This window comes from Marmota monax, unplaced genomic scaffold (genome assembly GCF_021218885.2).
Source record: "Marmota monax isolate L192 unplaced genomic scaffold, Marmota_monax_Labrador192_F-V1.1 WCK01_AAM20220418_F8-fsc00004, whole genome shotgun sequence".
Taxonomy (NCBI): Eukaryota; Metazoa; Chordata; class Mammalia; order Rodentia; family Sciuridae; genus Marmota; species Marmota monax.
Window position 1 is genome coordinate 15499026 of NW_026692881.1, and position 19580 is coordinate 15518605.

Sequence of the window (19580 nt, forward strand, 5' to 3'; positions counted from 1 at the left end):
GGGGTTCTTTGTTTTTTTGGCTGGGTTTTTTTTGTTGTTTTTTTTTTTTTGTTTTTTTTTTTTGGATATGGGATACCCAGTATTGAACTCAGGGGCACTGGACCACTGAGCCACATCCCCAGCCCTATTTTGTATTTTATTCAGAGACAGGGTCTCACTGAGTTGCTTAGTACCTTGCTTTGGCTGAGGCTGGCTTTGAACTCCCAATCCTCCCACTTCAGCCTCCCAAGCCACTGGGATTACAGGCATGTGCCACACTGTGCCTGGTACAAATCTGTTTTAACTGTACAAAAGAAGGAAGCATAACATTAAAAGTATCAAATAAATTCCAAAACCTTTATTTTATAAACCCTGCATTATAAGAATCTAATTAATAATTCAATTTTAAATTATCTATATTTTAATATTGCTTCATAACTTAAATCTTTTCAAGTACAGTTATTATAACACCCTTTAGCTAGAGGACAAGAATGGGAAAGGGAAGATAAGGGAAGGCAAGCAACATTGAAAGCTCATGTTGAAAATGTGTCTTTCCCTTCTTCAGTGAAGTAAAATAAGTCATAACACAATTTTTTTTGCTGTAGAATCAATTCTATTTTTCTATGCCTAAAATCTAGATTCCTAAAATTGGATTTGAATTTACCCAACCAACTTTTTCACTCACACATGTACTTACTTTCCCTCTTCCTCTCCTTCTCCCTCTCCCTCTCCCTCTCCCACCCACCTCATTTTTGGGGGTATTGCAAATTGAACTCTGGGGTGCTCTACCACAGAGCTTCACCCCAAGGCCCCCTAACTCTTTTTTGAGACAGGGTCTTGCTAAATTGCCAAGTCTGGCCCCCAACTTGTGATCCTTTTACCTCAGCCTCCCACATCAATGGGATTATAGGATTGTGCTACCATGCCAGACTCTCCTTTTTTAATTACATATTTTAAAGCTAACAAAAATATATTAGAGGGGCTGGAGTTATGGGTCAGTGGTAGAGTGCTTGCCTAGCATGTATGAGGCACGGGGTTCAATTCTCAGCACCACATAGAAATAAATAAAGGTCCATTAACAACTAACAAAATATTTCGAATATATATATAATATATATTATATATATATATATAATATATATTAGAACATCTTAAAACCTAATTAAGACATAATTCTAGCAATATGAATTTTGCTTGGGAAAATTTTAACATGTAGTTTACTTTCCATATTTTTCTTTAATTACAAATATTTCTGAATGAACAAAAATATGCAAATAGGCTTCCACAGAAAAGAATTTAAAGTGGTTCTAGCACATGAACTAAAGATAATTTCTAACATGTACGTTACATGCAGCGGAGGGGGGGGGGTCATTTTGCTGCACAAACACATATCAGGCTTTGTCCCAGGCTTTCTCTTGAGTTAAATGTCCTCTCTTTCAGTCTCTACCTCTTCAAATCTATTCATCTTTCATAAGCCCAACCTAACTTCCACCTAAATCTGACAGGATTTATCTCTTGTTATACTGTAATAAACTATTGTATTCCACTTATTTCCATCCTATACATTCTTTGTGTTACTCTTCTTCACCAAAGAAGAAAATTTATGAACATGTACTAAAACTATCAGAGTAATTAATTAATAAATATCACGGGGGATATGCTTTGAGATTATGCAAATATTCTGTTCTTCTCTGACATTTCAAATACTAATTTCGACAATGATTTGCAGATTTTGTTTAAAAAATTATTACTGTTGTGTTCTAATGGTGATTTGAGACAATATCTTTTATTTATTTCATATTCTGCCATTCTCTGTCCTGCATAAAAACTAAATAAAGAATAGATAATATTGAAATATGTTTAAATGTAACTGAATCTCAAGAAACATGTGAAATAAAATAAGATAATGAAAGTTGGATAAATTCAAAGCAAATACGTAAGACAGCAGTTGTGCTATTCTTATGTGACGAGAGTCTTGATTGATAAAATGGGAATAGAAAGAAAAAGTTAATTACTCCACCTTCATGAAAACTTCCTGAAGAAAAGAGAACGATAATAATGGTTGTTAAACTTTAAACTTTAAGGTTTGCAAAGTATACTCACATTCATCATTTAGCATTTCAAAAGCTCTTTCAAGACAAAGTCTTCAGATAAAGATTTTTAAAAACTAGAAAATTGTGGGAAAGCACTGTTACATCAAGAATTGGAAAATCTGGCACAGAAGGCTAACAGAGAAAAGCAAAAGTAAAGGCAAAAACAAAAACAGATACAATCAAAAACAAACCTGCAGTTTTCTCTCATATGCAGAAGCTAGAGTAAAATAAAGAAAAGGGAGAGGGAAGGATAAGATTACAAAAGAACCAATCAAATACAAATTAATACATGAAGGAAAGGAAGCCTTATAGAGTGGTGGAAGGAGGGGAGCGAGAAGGGAGGATGGGAGGGAAAAGGGAGGATCATGAACTAAATCAATTTCCATGCATGTATGAGTCTATCAGGACAAATCCAACTACTATGTGTAACCATAAAGCTTTAATAAAATAAATAAATAAAAGAAAAAAATTTTAAAGCCTGTGGTTCCAATGCAAAGCTTTAAATAGAAGGTAAAGTTAACTTAATGTATAGCCCAAAACCAAGACAACTTTGACAATCAAAGATAAAAATATATGATTAAAAGAATGAAGAATGCCAGGGCTGGGGTTGTGGCTCAGCGGTAGAGCGCTCGCCGAACATATTACTAACCCTGGGTTCGATCCTCAGCACCACATAAAAATAAATAAATAAAGATATTGAGTCCAACTACAACTAAAAAATAAATATTTTTTTAAAAAGAAGAATGTTATTAAAATAAACATCAACAATGGACTTCATGGGAATATACCCTCAAGGCAAAAAATGAATGGGATCTTCATGTATTTTCTTTCATTTCTTTATTGGTTACCTCCATTTTCCCAGGGCCTTCCACTGTATTCTTAAACTACCATGTACCCAAGACTATTTATTGAAGACCTACCATGTATCATATATAATGCCAGACATTTATACAATAATTAGTTGTGGTCCCTTACCATGATGAATTTACATTATTTAGAAAGGCAAAATAAATATAAATATGAGAAGTTAAATATAAAAACAACACAGAAAGGTCCAAATGAATATCACAGAGTAAAACCTTCAACAGTCCAGAGGGAAAAAGATTACTTGGGGCACCCTATTCATGAAAGAATTTATGTAAATAAGAAACATTTGCAATGGGCCTTTAAGAATTGGTGGGTTGAGGCTGAGATTTGAAAAGAGTTAAGAGAATGTCATTAAAGGCAGAAATACATAGGCTATCCTAAGTAGGGGGTTGGGATAGTGAAGGTGTTATAAGGACAGTGACTAATGATGGAGGCCTATATTAAAAAGTAATGAAAACATAGAGCAAAACAAAGTAAGCCAAGAGTGAAATGTGAAAGGTGTGAATGCCACATAAAAGAATTTGAAAAATTTTTATAAGCAATCCAAAAGGTTTTTGAGCAAAAGAGTGACACGATACAAAATTTTAGAAATATTAAGCTGGTTGTTGATGCATATAATAAATGCTATACATCTTAATTAGATATGTGGTTATGGCCATAAAGAGACAAGCATACAAATGAAACATACTGATTATATTATAAGCAGGGTCAGATGGAGCAAAATAAACTTAAGAACAAAAAATTAGCCCAAGATTTCTTTGTTGGGAAAAAGTAAAGCATAACATACCACAGAAAAGACAGAAAGTCAGGCAAAGGCACAACTCCCAGGGTATGAAGAACTACCCTATTTTTACTTCCTTTATGATCATCACCATGTTTGTATGAAATCCAAAGTGCCTAAGCATAGAGTGGAATAAGTAATTGAATTAAAGGTGTAACCAGAGAAACTGCCAAAGTGATATATAAACAGTGGCCTTACAAAGTTAGAGAAAATGCAATTGCTTTAATGTGCTCAAAAAGTATTTGGAAAATGGAAGCCACATGTCATTAATTGAATTATTAATTCAGGAGAAAACAACAAAAAAATCACATTAGGAAAGCAATATGAATGAATTAATGAGAGAAAAAAATGGTTTTTGCCCAAGCTAAAACTATCACTTCCTTTCAATTTCAATATATAAAACTAAAAAGTAATCTCTTCTCTCATCTCCACAAAAAAGGCCACTTGATATTCTTACCTCCGTGCCTTAAAGTCTTCCTATATTGTCTTAATTTTCTCAAATGATTCATTAAATCAACCAGCTTCATTCTGTATAAATTTCAGTCTTACCTAATCTTTTTCACTTCTTAATCCCACTTTAAAACATTAATGATATGTTACAAATTTCCAGAAGTTGTCTTTAATAAAGTATGAATCCTTCACCTTGTGTTTTGCGGTCAACACATTACACACATTATCTCTTGGAATCCTCACAGAAGCAATGCACAACAGGTATTATCATCATCCATATGTTACAGAGAAGCAAACAAGCTGAGGGCCATACATTCATAACTGATAGAGCCAGGCCTGTAGTGCAAACTTACTAAGCCCAAATTCCATATTCTCTTTGTTCTATCACTGAATTTCATAATGTACCAGCAGGTGTATCTTACTACTCAAAATGTACACTGTTATTCTGTATTATGTATAAGTACACACGTTTTTAATAAAGTGCCTTGATGCCCAAAGTGCCTATTACAGGGCCACTTACTAAGACAACCAAATTATTTTTAGATGCTCATGATGAGAATTACCAGTGGATAAAAAGTCAAAAAGAAAATATAATGCTTGCAAAATTGTTGAGATTATACCAAAAACATTTTTGCCTTGATTTCTGCAATGCAACAACAAAGACAACATGGGTGATTTAAAGATATGTGAGCATCAAAGGGCAGAAGTAGAGCATTCCTACTCTCTTTAACTCTGCTAAGGCCTCAAATACTGATATAGTTCAGAGCATCTTATTACCAGGGAGACATAAATCAAAAGGAGTTCAGCAAGGAGCAATAAAACAGATTAGTGTCTGGAAGGACTGACTTTAAAGAAAGTTTTAAGAATTAAATCCAGGTAGTCTAGATTTTTTAAAAATCAGCTAACAGGAAATCTTTATTTGAAGCTAACATTCACACCAAAGACAAAAAAAAATATTTTGAAGAGAGATGTCTAAAACATGCAAATGAATCACTGTAAATATTTGGGAGAATATTTATTAAAAGAAAATTAGGGAGAAATTCCAGGCAAAAATTTATGGGACAGAACTCTCTCCTCAAGGAGTGGTAAAAACTACATTCTTAGAGATATTTAATATGAGGTTAGATGAAAAAATTTTTTAAAAAAGATTTAATAAGAAATGATCCTGCATTGGACCCTGAAGTTGCAAGAAGACAGAAGATGGCCTATTAGATGTTTTCTACTCCTGGTTTGTGTGCTTACTTTAATTCCATGAAGTTTTATGTGGCACAGCCTTCTGCCAATTTCTTTTCTCCTCATAATGCCCACTTTCTACTTCTACAAAGGGAAATAAATTGTATCCTTCATTTTAAGCAAATTTCATTGTTCTCAATGAATTGGTAATATAATCTTAGGTATGAAGTTGGGAGAAAAAGGCCAATTTCTAATTTATGAAGTTGTTTTTCCCCACAGCAATCCCAGAGGCTCTTACAAGATTTTCCACAAACTAAAGGGGAAGTAGTTTAAATGAATTCAAAGAAAAACTGTCCCATCAGGAAAATCATTAATATAGCCTTTCTTGTGTCTGTCTGATATTGAGCTGACAGTGACCCTGGGAGCTATAAGGCTCTGGGTCAAATTACCATTAGAGCTGCTGTTTAGGGTTATCTTTTTTCCTTTCAGTATTTTATGCTGAGTGACAGCAAAATCTACTTGCAATCCACATTTTTATGGCAATGACTTTTACCTTTGAAAAGATGTAGCCTTAAACACTTCCACTCTTTGGCAAATGTTATTTTTAAAAAAAAATACACTAAGTACTACTCATGCTTCAAACTCAAGAAGCCTCAGCCTTGCTGTCTCTATTCTGAACTTTTATAAAATGTTTCTCAGCCACTCTTTAAATAGATACCAATATTTCTCCAGAAGTCCCATTCAGTAAAATCCTAGAAACACAATGATATTTCCTTGTAGCTGGTGTGTAAGGACAAGATTTTTACAAAACTTAAAACCTGATCCTCTACCCTTAAAAAATAAAACTGTGGTTTACATAATTGTGAGAAGGGACAGCAGGAAAGAACCCTCCAAGAACCAACACTAATGCATCTTCTATCCAATTTTAACAGCATCAGTGGCTGGACACATGGATTCCCATCACACCTCTTTGAAAGAATGTCCCACTAGTCACACAGAATGCTGATAGGTATTAACACCAAACCTTCTAAACAAAAATTTTTAAGTACCATTTTCATCTTTCCCTTAGTAAAAAATGAGACTGCTCAAACCTAAAAAGACCGGCCTCTCACGTGGAATAGAATTTGTAGTTTTCAAAGTCCTTCTAACACCAAACTCATCTGACTCTGGCAGGAAAGAAGGCTGACATTTGCGGTGTGGTTTTTTTTTCAGCTAAGGGAGAAAATAGGACTCTAAGATTAGGCTCTTTGAAGGGCAGAGAATAATCCAGTACTGAGGTTTTCAAACCTTCCTCAAAAAGGGGTGAGTGTAAAAGGCAAAGCATTGCTCCAGAAAACTTTAGAGTGGGTTCTAAAAAGACTAAATCTCTGTATCCTCATTCCAGGAAGGCAAGAAATAAGAAAAACAAAAAGGCACGTGTGCCTAGAATTTAGGGAATGAAATATGACTCTGACAATTCAGTAATCTGTGAACCTGTCTGAATTTTCTTAAGAAGGCTGCTGCACTTTCTCCCCCCAGATCCAGAGCCTGCCTTAAGTTTTAGTTATCAGCTTCTGGCCTTGGAGATTGCGCCCAGCAAAAGCCAGGCAGCTTGTACTAGGACGACCTGGAGATCCTCCTTTGCACAGTCAGGAGTCTCACACTGTGGGTGTCCCTGGCCTTCGACTTCCAGTTTTTCAGGGGACAGGCCGTCCTCCAAATCTGCCCCCTACATACACACACACACACACACCCCGGATGCTCAATTCCGACTCCCAAATTTCTCCCACCCTGCAAGAATGGGGACCAAGTTTCTCACCATCCTCATAGTTTTTGAGATAGTAATCCGGGCCCGGGCCCCCGCGGCTTTTCGCCGGGTTCCTCAGGTTCTGGAAGTGCAGGAAGTCCGTCCGTTTGCCCCCGAAGCGCAGAAAGGCGGGTGAAAGTCCCCGGGCCAGGGTCACCAGACGCTTGGAGCTGCAAGGGTAGAGAAAGAGAGGAAAGGATCCCAGGAGAAGGCTAGAGCGGGCATGGCACCAGCAAGGCCCTCTTCTCACTCCCTGAGGGAGACCTGGCGGGTTTTCTGTGCCCGCCCCAGCTCAGGGTCACACGGCCAGGGGCTGCTCCGCGGCGTCTTTTGCATGCGCCTGGCGCCCTAGTCCACTTTGCCCTCGGCCTCACAACTTCCCCATGCTATGCCTCCGGTGCCCGGCTGTCCACTATGGCCCCTTCCCACCCGACACCTGGATGCCCAAGGTGCTGATTTCCAAAGGGTTAGAGATTACATTTGCTTACAGTGTGTGTATGTGCCTAGAGGGACACTTGCTTGTACTGAGAACATGGGGCCAACGCTCAGTTGCCTGGCTTCTGCCACTGCCAGGAAAGCGCTCCAGACCTAGACGCGCAACCCACCAAACGCCAGCCCCCATTGCCAAACTTTCACACTGCAAGCCTGCGTCGCCTCCCCCGCCCCAGGAGCATGGGAATCTCTTAAGGTGAAACCTTGACTTTTTTCTCTCGGAGAAGGCCTAGCACCTGAGGTCAAGAGGATTCCGACTTTTTTAAGTGAAAATTTTGATTTTCCTTTTACATTATAACAACTTCATTGTTTCCCAAATCCCGGGGCGGAGAGATTCTCTGAGTAAATCCTTGCCTTTCCAGAACACGAGCGCGCGCGCACACCGTAAAAGCAATGTCTTTTTGGTCCCTGAGATAGCCTGCAAGAAAGGTAACATTTTTCTTCAAACACCTTAATTTGGGCTCTTTTTTTCCTTCCCACTTGGTCAGTTTGGGAGTGCTGAGTAAAGAAGTTTGCAGAAAAGTGGAACTGCCGGTTGGGGGAAATTCGGTGGGGCACCACCAAAACAACAACATTTACATCTATTTAAGTTCAGGATTTCCACCAACAGGTTTTTAGAAACTAAACGCTGCTGTTTTAAGAAAGAGTAGGTGAGGAACCATGCAGATGCTGTTAACGAGAGTTCCAGGTCTGTAAATTATTTTTAAAGCTTTGCTGGCTACGGTTCTGAAAACTCCAAATCAAAATGCAGAAATTAAAGAGCATGATAAAGGAGGTGGACACAGGAGAGACTAAACGGAGAGTCGGCTTATAGAGAATTTTTGAGAAGAGACGTAACTAGCCTGAGAGTTTCGGTGGCAAGAAGGACGATTTGGCAGTGGACTCCAGGATCCAGTTCCAGGGCGCGCGCAGTTAGGGCGTCGCGTGAACCCGCTGCGGGCAGAGCAGAAGTACGCGCCAGTCCGGCCCCAAGGAAACGCGGCATTTCCAACCACCTTCCACTAAGAAGCCTGTTCTACCAATGCAAATGCGCCCCTCCCGTCTGGGTTTCTTCCCGGAAAAGCTGCCTTCCAGTAGTTTTTCTACAGCGGGCAAGTACTTGGGGAGAACGGGCTAATATTTTTTAAAGAAAAAAAGAAGGAAGAAAAGAAAACCCGGAGGAGTTTGCGCACCTGGAGGAGCGCAATGCAAGTGGGGCGTGCATTTCGGAAACCCTGCTGCACCCCATATTCTGATGATACACGCTCTACAGCACAAGAGCTTTCCAGGAGGAAGCCTGGCGGGGCAGAGCTGTTCCCGCCCTCCCACCATAAGCACCCGCAGGACCGAAACGGCCTCCGCTGCGGCGGCAACATCCACTCAGTCATCTGGCTTAGCTCCCCCCACGTGAAAGGAGCGCTCCACGTGGCGGCTCCAGCTACCTGCCGCGTCCGCAGACTCCGCCAAGGCCAGAGGAAGACGCCCGAAAGCTGAGGGGCGGACGCATCCGGAGAAACAAAACTCGAATTTCCGAAGGAGTGAAAAATACTCACGAAAGACCGGCAGCGGACACGGCCCTGAGGCAGAGGAATGGCATGGAGAGCTCTCAGGACTCTGGTGGAGCCCACAGCTGAGGCTCCAATTTGGAGGGAATTTTTTTAAAAATCAACACTTGGATTTGATATTTTAGATGATTTATTTATTCTACTTTTCTTTTCTTTTTTTTTTTAATACTGCAACTTTGTCCCTGATGGGAAACGACTGCGGTTGCTTAACTGCTTAATAGTAATAACCGGGAAGAGTGAGAGCCCAGTTAGATTCCAAGGGGATCACACTCTCCCTTGTCGGCTAACCCACTGGTGCTGGTGCCGGTGCCGGGTTCAAACCTCCGAAACTTCCCCCGAGCATTTCTAGGACCCTTATCGCCCTTCTTATGTACGCTATGACCCACGAGAGGATTTTTTTTTTTTAACTATGAAGTTACTGCAGGAGACTGAAGGAGGGGGATCGGGGGTGGGGTGTGCGTTCTGTCTATAAAAAGCGCCTTGCAAAATCCTGAAGTCTGGAGATGGCAGTGAAGGATATAAAATAAAATTTTAAAGCTATGATCCAACTTGCAATTGCTCAAGCCTCTCCTTAAATTCATTTTCTTTCTGGGAATGGGAGACAACTGACGAAGATCTTTCCGTGGAAAATTCCACTTTCGTGCAATTCCGGCTTGGAAAAACACACACACACACACACTCTCTCTCTCTCTCTCTCTCTCTCTCTCTCTCTCTCTCTCTCTCACACACACACACACACACACACACACACACACACACCCATTCCTCTCAGGTCTTTGTTGCTCCAGATCTTTTCCTCGCTTTTGTAACTGCCCTGAACCTCTTGTTTCTTTTTCAGAAGGAGAAGGGGAGGCTAATTGTGGATATATGTAAGCACAACATTTTTTCAGTCATAACTGATAAGTTTCTGAAATGCCTTCTGCATTGCAAACATGTGCATCTTAATAGAAAACACTGCTTTTCTCAATCACTAGTTACAGCCTCACAGCAAATATTCCAGGAGGAGGAAAACCTCCTTTTTTCTCTTCTGAGACAGATCCGCTTGACTTATTTTCTCCTTCTTCTTATTCTTCTTTTTTTTTTTCCTTCTTCTTCTTCTTCCCCCTTTGAAGTGGAGGATAGAAAGAGAATGGGGGTGGGGGTTACTTAAAATTAAAAATGATCCATCGAAGCCCCTGCCTTACCTTAAGAAATCGAGCCAGCCATCATGAATGATGGAGGGATCCAGCTGGAGAGAGAGGAAGTTTTCATTGACTGTCCTGACTGGGTTCTTGGTGCTCACATCAAGAAGAATCAGGGTCTTTTCCTTCAAACCTGGAGCTCTGTCTACAGGCAAGGGTCTCCTGTCTCCAGCTTGGGAGGAAAGAGAGAGATGGAGCAACAGAGCCAAGTAGAGAGCCACCGGGGCTAGGCACGAGGGGGGGCGGGAGTTGCTGGAGGGCATGTCTTCAGGGAAGGCACAGAGCACCCTCATTAAATCCCTCTGATTTAAACCTCTCTCCCTACTGGGTCTCGCTGGTGACTAATTGTCCTTATCTAAAGTGTGTGTCTGTCTGCCTCCCCCCTCTTTTCCCTTCCTCCCCCCCCCCATTCTCTTTCGCGCTTTCTCTCTCTCTCTCTCTTTTTTTCTTTTTTCTTTTTTTTTTTTTCTTCAGTGTTTTGGTGCTGGTGGAGCGAACTCACGCCCCTAGCCAGCCTTCTCAGCAACTCGTGCCAAGAGTACTCGTTCACCAGCACCGCCCCTTTAAGAGATTTCGACTGCGGACATTTTTTAACTTTTTAAAGGTGAGGGGTGGGGGGAGGCGGGAAGTAGGAGGAAGGGGTGGCGTTGTACCCTCCTGATTTAACCCTCCAGGGTCAGGAAAGAGGACGGTGGGACCGATGCAGTACAGTAGTAGTCTTGGGCACTGGGCGTCGGGACGTCTTTTTACTTCCCTTGCTGGGAGGCTTTGGAGAAAGCGGTTTAAGCATAAGCTCCTACCGCGCAAAGAGTTCGCACAGACTGCACGTCTGTTTGTCCTGACAGCATCAGGCATAGCATCCGATCGGGCCCTTCTCTCTGGGCTGAAGCAGCAAACGCAAGGGTTGTTAAGTTGCAAGGATTTGGGGGAGGCGACTGTGATTCCTGTCAAAGAACAGAGCACAGAGGGAAACTCCGTGACTAGGAGCCAGGACCTCCGCGACGCATGGGGCAGCCCCCACAGAAGTATCCTCTGACCTTGATATGGCAAAGGGTGGCCAGAGAGTAAAAACAGAATATCCAAGTCAAAGGGATTCTCTGTTCGGAGAAGGGAAGGAAAAAGAGAAAGAAAAACAACGCCCAATCTGTGCCATAGCTCTGCTGGGCTCTTCTTGCAGCCACCAAGAACTAACGGTTTTAAGGCCTTCAACATACTCTGGCTTTGATTAAGTCAAAGCGACCTGGACTGCACTAAGACAGGGCAGCTCTGCATACGTTTGAGACGCTCTCTGGCCATGCTATTTCGCTGCACAGGCAGATCTGCCCCTCCTTAAGGACGACCCTTGGGTTTTGCCTTTTCGCAGGGAAGTGAGTCTGTATGGTGCCAGAGAGGAACAGAAAGACGCTGCTGCAGAGGCTTTAAACTCAGCCCCTAGTCAAAGCTGGTCCACAGGCAACTCCCAGATGCCAGAGACCAGCCCTGAACAGCGTGGTTCCCCCTCAGCGCAGAACTCCCATCCACAACAGCAGATTGCACTCTAGGTCCATCCTGCAACGTGGGCAAAAGGCCAGGCAGAGTTTGTGGTAGGCCCCACTTTCAGCTTCTTTCTGGAAAACAATAGGCCTTCTACTTGGCAGATGAAGAGAACTACTCTATGCAGTTATGAGTACACAGAAGCATCCCAGGGTCTCCTTGGTATCAAACACACAAACAAATTCCATAGGTTTTCCCCAGAGGTGGGTGTTCAAAGGGCAGTCTCAGAGTTCAGCAAACACTGTAATACCAACCTGTCTCTGTTTTCCCTCAACTAGATAGTATTACTATCAAATCTGAAAAGGGCTGAAGTAGATGACCTTCAGCTTACTCCCCGAGAAACCTCTACCAACCCAAGTACCCACGAAATCTAGAAGTTAATGTTTTATTGTGCCATGAGGACCTTCCAGAAGCATGACCACATGAAATGAGGTTAAAGGAGAAAGAAGCTCCAAGTCATAACTTAAAAGTCATTTTTAAAACCAAGCTGTAACAACATGTATTAGATGTTGGCTCCAGTTCTAATGCCTGCTTCCTTCAGTTCCTGAAAATTTCGAACATGCCCAGATCCTTTAAGATATGTGTATATGTGTGTCTGTAGGTGTGGTATTTGGTGTAAGTTCCAGTAGAAACTTGCTAATTTTTAAATGCTTATTGAGAACCTCCCAGAGACGGTGATAGCCTGATGAGTAATAAATAACCTTTATTTTTGTATCAAACAAACCTGGGCACTTAGTAGGGACTCAATAAATATCTGTAAAATATATTAATGGGCAATCAACACACGTTCAAAATACTGAAGTCATATACTGCTCTTAAGAATATGAAAAAAAATACTTTTATTTGTCAGTAAATTGTTTTGGGACTCTGTTTGGTAATTTGTTTTCCCAGTTATTAGCATTTTCCTGGCCATCTACTTCAGAAATACTTATTTTGCAAGGCCATTAGTTTATTTGCTATGTTCAGAATTGAAACAAATTACATATTTTTAACAATGAGCCAGATTTTCCAAAGGCCAAAACACTCCCTGGCTTACAAGTGAATGCAATTTTACAAGCCACATTAATTGAGACCAGCAGAGATCATTAGAATGAAATAAATCACTTGCCCACTAGATGTCTATAACAAATGTTCCTCTCAAAAATACTTCTGTGACTAAGGATGAACTTGAATATATAAGAACCTGCTTAATTACAAATATTCACAATTTTACTGACTCAACTACTCTAGAATATTTTGGTGCCTAGTTATTTTAACCTGTATTTAATGTTTACATCAGAACCTGTATATGGGATTGAAGTCAAAACCAACAAAACAAAATGTTTGTTTTCTTAATTACTGATGAAAACCATCTCTAGTCTAATCACTGAAATTCTATAGTCATATCCAACCTCAATACATCAGGGGATGTTTTAAGGAGTTCCAGATAGCCCTGGTTGATTTCAAGATGATCTGATTGGGCCTTTAGTCTACTTTGGGTATAGATCTCCCAGCTACTCTTTGCATCTACTTCTCCCCCATCATGGTTTTTGTCTGTCATCTACCCCTAAATTAATGATTGTTAGTCATTTATATATTAGATTAGTGTGTTTACCCTATCTTCTGTGTGTTGGATAACAATAATCTGCTTCTCTGTTCTATCTTACATAATTTCCTAGGGGACAAGAATATAATGTCTGTATAAAATATGAACTGTTAAGAAATAGATATGTTGATATCTCCTTAGAGACAATCTGCTTAATTTTTTAATGATCTGTATAGGTTGCTTTGACATCTAGGAGACTAGATTCTCAGAACTGAAAGAAAACTTTAACTGTTTCACTGTTTTCTAGATTCTGGGGCTTCAAAATAAGTATTAGTCAATGGGAGAAACATACTAGTTTGCCAACTTTTTATTTTGTCTAGTAAGGACCTTAAAAAAAATCTATCAACTACTTATCACTATCATTTTCAAAAAAAAAAAAAAAAACAGTTTACATTTTTAAAAAAAAGCTGAAAAGCTACATCCAAATAGAGAGCAAGTGTTAAAACCAAATAAATTTAGCTTTATTCAAAAAATCACTATATTATCATTTTATCTGACAAGTGGAACTTTATCAGTGACCAACATGGGTACTAGGACTGGTAACTGGAACTACCAGTGTATCTTGTGTTTATGACTTAATTCTACTTGGTAACATCCAGTGTTTTTCCAAGATGTAAGTGCTTTTTAATAATGGTCATCTTGACTAAAATGATTTCTTCTGATTTTATCCTCTTCCTTTTTCTCAATTTCAGCCTGTCACACTAATTGATTCTATATGCCATCTCCCTTTCATTCTAAACAATCAAAGCCTAGTTATTTCTGTCTGTTTTCTCCTTCTGAAAGAATTGTACTTAGCTGTTAAATACCAAGAAAAATTATGTGCCACTGTAACCAGGACTAGAAAGCATGAAGATACAGCATCAGTTCAGTGTCTCATCATTCACCTGCCTTTTGTCCCTGATGACTGTTATCAAAACCCTAGGGTCAATCATGGCACTCAGGCCTATACATTTACCATCTCGTTAATCTTCTTCAAAAGCTCTGAGAGGTAGATATAATTCCTTATTACATACAGAATACATACAAAGAAATCAAGACTCAGATGTTATGCAATGTTCTCATGGTAGCAAGTAAGTGGCAACAAAGAATTGAAAGCCAAGGTTGCCTCACTCCAAAGCCTATGTTGTGTTCATAATCACCATACTCTACTTATCAGTGTATGGGGGGGCCTTGAACTAGGAATTGGAAAACCTAAATTTAAGTTCTGATTTTATCAAATCTGACTTTGTGGTCTTGAGTAAATTTTTAAACCATTCTAAGCCTCAGCTCTCTGCTCCATAAAATTAATATAATATCCAAGAGCAGGATAAGAATGGAGTAAGGTTATGTAGGAAGAAAGTACTTTATAATTTCTAATATATTATGCAATTGTGCTACTTGTTTATTGTTGGTTCTTATTACCTATTTCCCACACTTGCCACAAAAATACCATCTTAACTGATGACTGGGGTGAGAATAAAGCAATACGTATGTATCTTAATGGTAAGCTTAAAATGAAAGGTCAACTTTCATTGTCAGTGAAGGCAGCAGTTAAAACAAGAAAATACCACACATTTTAACCACACAGACTCTTCCAGTGATTTGTACCTAAAAGAAAAAAAAAAGTTAAATAGGTTCTACATGCCTTCTTCAATTTTCCACTAAGAAAGGGACAGGAATAGGTAAGGACAGTACTGGTTACAAAGTGTGTTATGTTATCATCAAAGACTGCCTCCATCCTGTCTGAAAGAGCAAGGAATGACACCACTTGCTTCATATGGCAAGTTGAAGGAGAAAGGAATTTGTAACTCCACGGCTGTTCCACCTCATCATATAAGCCAATAGGCTGTATGATCTTTCATCCCATCACTGCCATTAAGCAGTAAACTTTTGTAGGGAAGATCATAACCATAATAAATGTAGTTGACTCTAAAAAGCTCTGTTTGAGAAAGGATGGGAGAGGAGGGGAGGAGTAGGGAGGATAGGAAGGGCAGCAGAATAGAATAGACAATATGATTGATGTGTGTACATTCCATGTATGTATTTTATGTCAAAATGCATTCTACTGTCATGTATGACTAAAAATATAAATAAAAATTTTTAAAAAAGAAAATGAAAATAAATATGTGAAGGAAGACATCTGCAAAATAATAATAATAATAATAAGCTCTGTTTGGAATCCCTTAACAGGTTTCAGGGTAGGGATGACAGTTATTTAAAGGACTGCTGTATGTAGAAAAACCAATAAACAGGAAAACAGATTAAAATTACTTACGTCTTGGTCAAGACCATTGAAGAGTCAATCATATTCTTCTTAACCCGTTCAGTTTTGAAAATGCATCACATACTGGAAAAAGCATGGAAGTGGAGGCTGACAGACTTGGATTAAAATCTATTTCACAATTTACTATCTGCTAGCATGACTTTTATAAACAAGTAATTTATCTTCGCTAAGCCCCAATTATTGTAATAACTTACATGCATACTACTTATTTATTACATGACTACTATTTAATTTTATTTTCATAGTACTTAGGACAGGTTTTAATCCTCATAATTTAGGTAAGAAAATAGAGTCAAAAAGTTCAAGCTATTTCTTGAAGAATTTAAAACTAAAGTCAGCTCTTCTGATGACTACTGTTTTTGTTATGTTTGTTATTGAAAACATTTGAGCATTTTTATGTTTAATGTCCCAGAGAAACAAATTCAGATGGTCTTTCACATTTCTTATAGCTTCATTATTTATTCATACCATTTTCCTAGTCAGACAATTGAGTATTAATTAATGGTACAGATGACTTCTAAGAAGGTGAAATATATAAATCATGAATATTTATAAAGATATTTAGATATATATATCAAGTCTCAAAATTTAGAAATTGGATGTATAAATAAAATGTTTGCCAGGAACATAATTGTGTTGACTAGCTGTGATTGTATTTTCTTTGGTTCCCTGGGTAAATGGCATACTTTGACATTTTATAACACCATGTTCATAATGAGAGTTAAACAAATTTTGATAATAGCAGGCTTGCCACTTCTTCTGTCCTCTCCTCAATGATCAAAACGGGTGATAGACTCTACTGTTACATACTTACTCATTTTGACTAATTTACCTGAATTAACATCTATATTCCTAATTCTTTGGAGTTGTTAGGTCCTCACATAAGCAGATCCAAATCTTTCCTTAATTCAATGACAGTTATAGTAAACCTTACTAGTCCTAACTCTCACCAAAATTTTCCAATTCTTCTAGGCCTTTCAGTCACCTAGAAACAATGACATGCTGATGACTCTTAGAAAGTATGTTTAATTTCACACATTTAAATTTTAAGTTCCTCTTCTAATTTTGTGAAGCCTAGACAAAACATTAAAATAGTATTTTATGTGCTACTTAAAAATAATCTTGCCAGGCTCCGGGGCACATGCCTGTAATTCCAGCACCTCGGGAGGTTGAAACAGGAGGATCTCAAGTTCAAAGACAGCCTCAACAATTAAGGCACTAAGCAACTCAGTGAGACCCTGTCTCTAAATAAAAATACAAAATAGGGCTGGGGATGTGGTTCAGTGGTTCAGTACCCCTGAGAATCCAATCCCCAGTATCCAAAAATCATCATCATCATCATCATCAACATCATCATCATCTTTTTCCCTTTGAGGTGGATAAGAAAATAAAGTGAGAGTCTAGGTCATGAGGTCCTGGCTGCACATTAAAATCACCTGAGGAGATTTTTTTTTAATCTTATTTGTTTTTTATGTGGTGCTGAGGATTGAATCCAGTGCCTCACCTGTGCTAGGCAAGCGCTCTACTATTAAGCCACAACCCCAGCCCACCTGAGGTTTTCTTAAAGCTGATTTGGAATGGGACCTGAGCATATCCTAGATCCCTCACTATTCAACTCAATTTAGTTTCTGCTTTCCTACAGCAAATTTAGATGGCAAGGGATACATGTTATTTAAATCTATTTGATTCCTAGTTTTTGAGAAGATAATGAAGAGAAAGAGTTCAGATTCTAAGGAATGTATTAAAAAATATTCAAATCTATTTCATTCCTAAATTTATACAGTGAAAGCTTAGATAGTGAGGAACCATCCTCAAAGGGGAAGAAATATGAAAGTAAATGTGAAATATCCCATTAGTTTTAATAGATTTTCAACAGATAATTTTCACCCAAGAATTTCATGTTACATCACCTGATTGGTAAAATTTGAAATATCAGATAAAGCCTAATTCTGGATAAAGGGAGATTAAGGGGAATGTAGACTGGCTGGGCCATTCTGAAAGAGTGAGATCTTGCAGTATTTTATGAAATTAAGTATGTGTGCTCCCTAAGACCCAGAAATCCCACTACTGTGCATAACTCAAAGCAACTCACAAAGGCTCATACAGGACTTGAATGAGAATGATCAGTAAAGCACTGAGTTGAATAGCTGAGAACTGAAGGTACCTAGCTGTATAGCATAAGAGAAATGGATAGGCAAAATGAGAATGGTAGCTGTTAAAAGCAATGAACTTAATGTACATACAACAATATGGATAGGATTTAAATACAATGATTCATGAGGAACACAAAAATAACCCAGTACCTACAGCACAATAATGTTAATGCAAATTAAATACACACACAAAACATCTTTTACAATGAAACAAAAATATCAAAAGACATACATACATCAAACATATTAGAGCTTATGCCTATGATGTAACTGTGAGACGGAAACAATTTTTTAAATGCTTTTCATGGACCAATGTTCATAAACTTTATCCTGCATTCAAAGCAATACTTAACAAATTTTCTGGAAAGAAATGTTTATTGAGTGCTAACTGTAAGCCAAAATTGTGTCTTTTCCCTTTTGCCATTAAGATCTAAAGATAAATAAGAGCATTCTTTCTCTTAACCTCGCAGTTTGGATGGAAAAATGATCATGTTAAAAAATATATATCCATTTAATAAGTGCTATTGATGGTTTGGTGGAAAATGTATGAATCATATATGGTTATGAAATAATATCAATTTGTCTATTAATTGATAAATATGTAATTCTGCATACAACAATGGCTGGAGTGTTTCATGCTTTGTGTACAGTTTTGCCTACTTTCTTATTTGGGAATAGTTAAGGATTGCCTGCTGTAGAAATGTTAGAGTGCCATCTGCTGGCGAAATGTTTTACATTCCGCCACCACCATCTCTCCCCACCCATCAACCTCACAATCTTTTTTTTAATTTTTAATTTTTTAAATTTGCTTTAATTAGTTATACATGACACTAGAATACATTTATGCACTTTGATGTATAATACATATATGGGATATAATTTCTCATTTTTCTGAGGGTATATATTGTAGAATCACATTAGTCATGCAGTCATATATATACACAAAGTAATAATGTCTCTTTCGTTCCACTATTCTTCCTATCTCCACATCCCCTCCCCTCCCCTACCCTCACTTCCCTCTACCTAATATAAGGTAACTCTATTCCTCTCTAGTTCCCCCACTTATTGTGAATTATCATCCACATATTAGAGAAAACATTAAGCCTTTGGTTTTGTGGGATTGGCTTATTTTGCTTAGCATGACATTCTCCAGCTCCATCCATTTTCCTTCAAATGCCATGATTTTATTCTCTTTTATTCCTGAGTAATATTCCATTGAGTATATATACCACATTTTCTTTATACATTCATTATTGAAGAGCACCTAAGTTGGTTCCATAGCTTAGCTATTGTGAATTGAGCTGCTATAAATATTGATGAGGCTGTATCACTGTAGTATGCTAATTTTAAGTCCTGTGGGTATAACCCAAGGAGTGAGATGGCTGGGTCAAACGATGGTTCCATTCCAAGTGTTCTGAGGAATCTCTATACTGAGTTCCATAGTGGTTGTACCAATTTGTAGTCCCACCAGCAATGTATAAGTGTACCTTTTTCACCACATCCTCACCAACATTTATTGTTGCCTGTATTCTTGATGATTGCCATTCTGACCCGAGTGAGAAGAAATCTTAGTGTAGTTTTGATTTTCACTTCTCTAATTGCTAGAGATGTTAAACACTTTTTCATATATTTGTTGATTGATCACATTTCTTCTTCTGTGAAGTGTCTGTTCAGTTCCTCGGTCCATTTATTGATTAAGT

The 19580-nt window shown here is 38.6% G+C and overlaps 1 protein-coding gene across 1 annotated transcript in view; it reads right to left on the reverse strand.

Moving 5' to 3' along the window:
- Positions 1–10658, reverse strand: part of Hpse2 (heparanase 2 (inactive)) — a 690427-nt gene extending 679769 nt beyond the window's left edge. Inside the window, exons 1-2 of the mRNA XM_046450534.2 lie at positions 10350–10658; positions 7142–7299 (exon numbers count right to left, since the gene is read on the reverse strand). Of these exons, the coding sequence (XP_046306490.1) occupies positions 7142–7299; positions 10350–10639 (448 nt within the window). The 5' untranslated portion in view covers positions 10640–10658. The remainder of the gene's footprint in view (positions 1–7141; positions 7300–10349) is intronic.
- Between the last annotated feature and the right edge of the window lie 8922 nt (positions 10659–19580).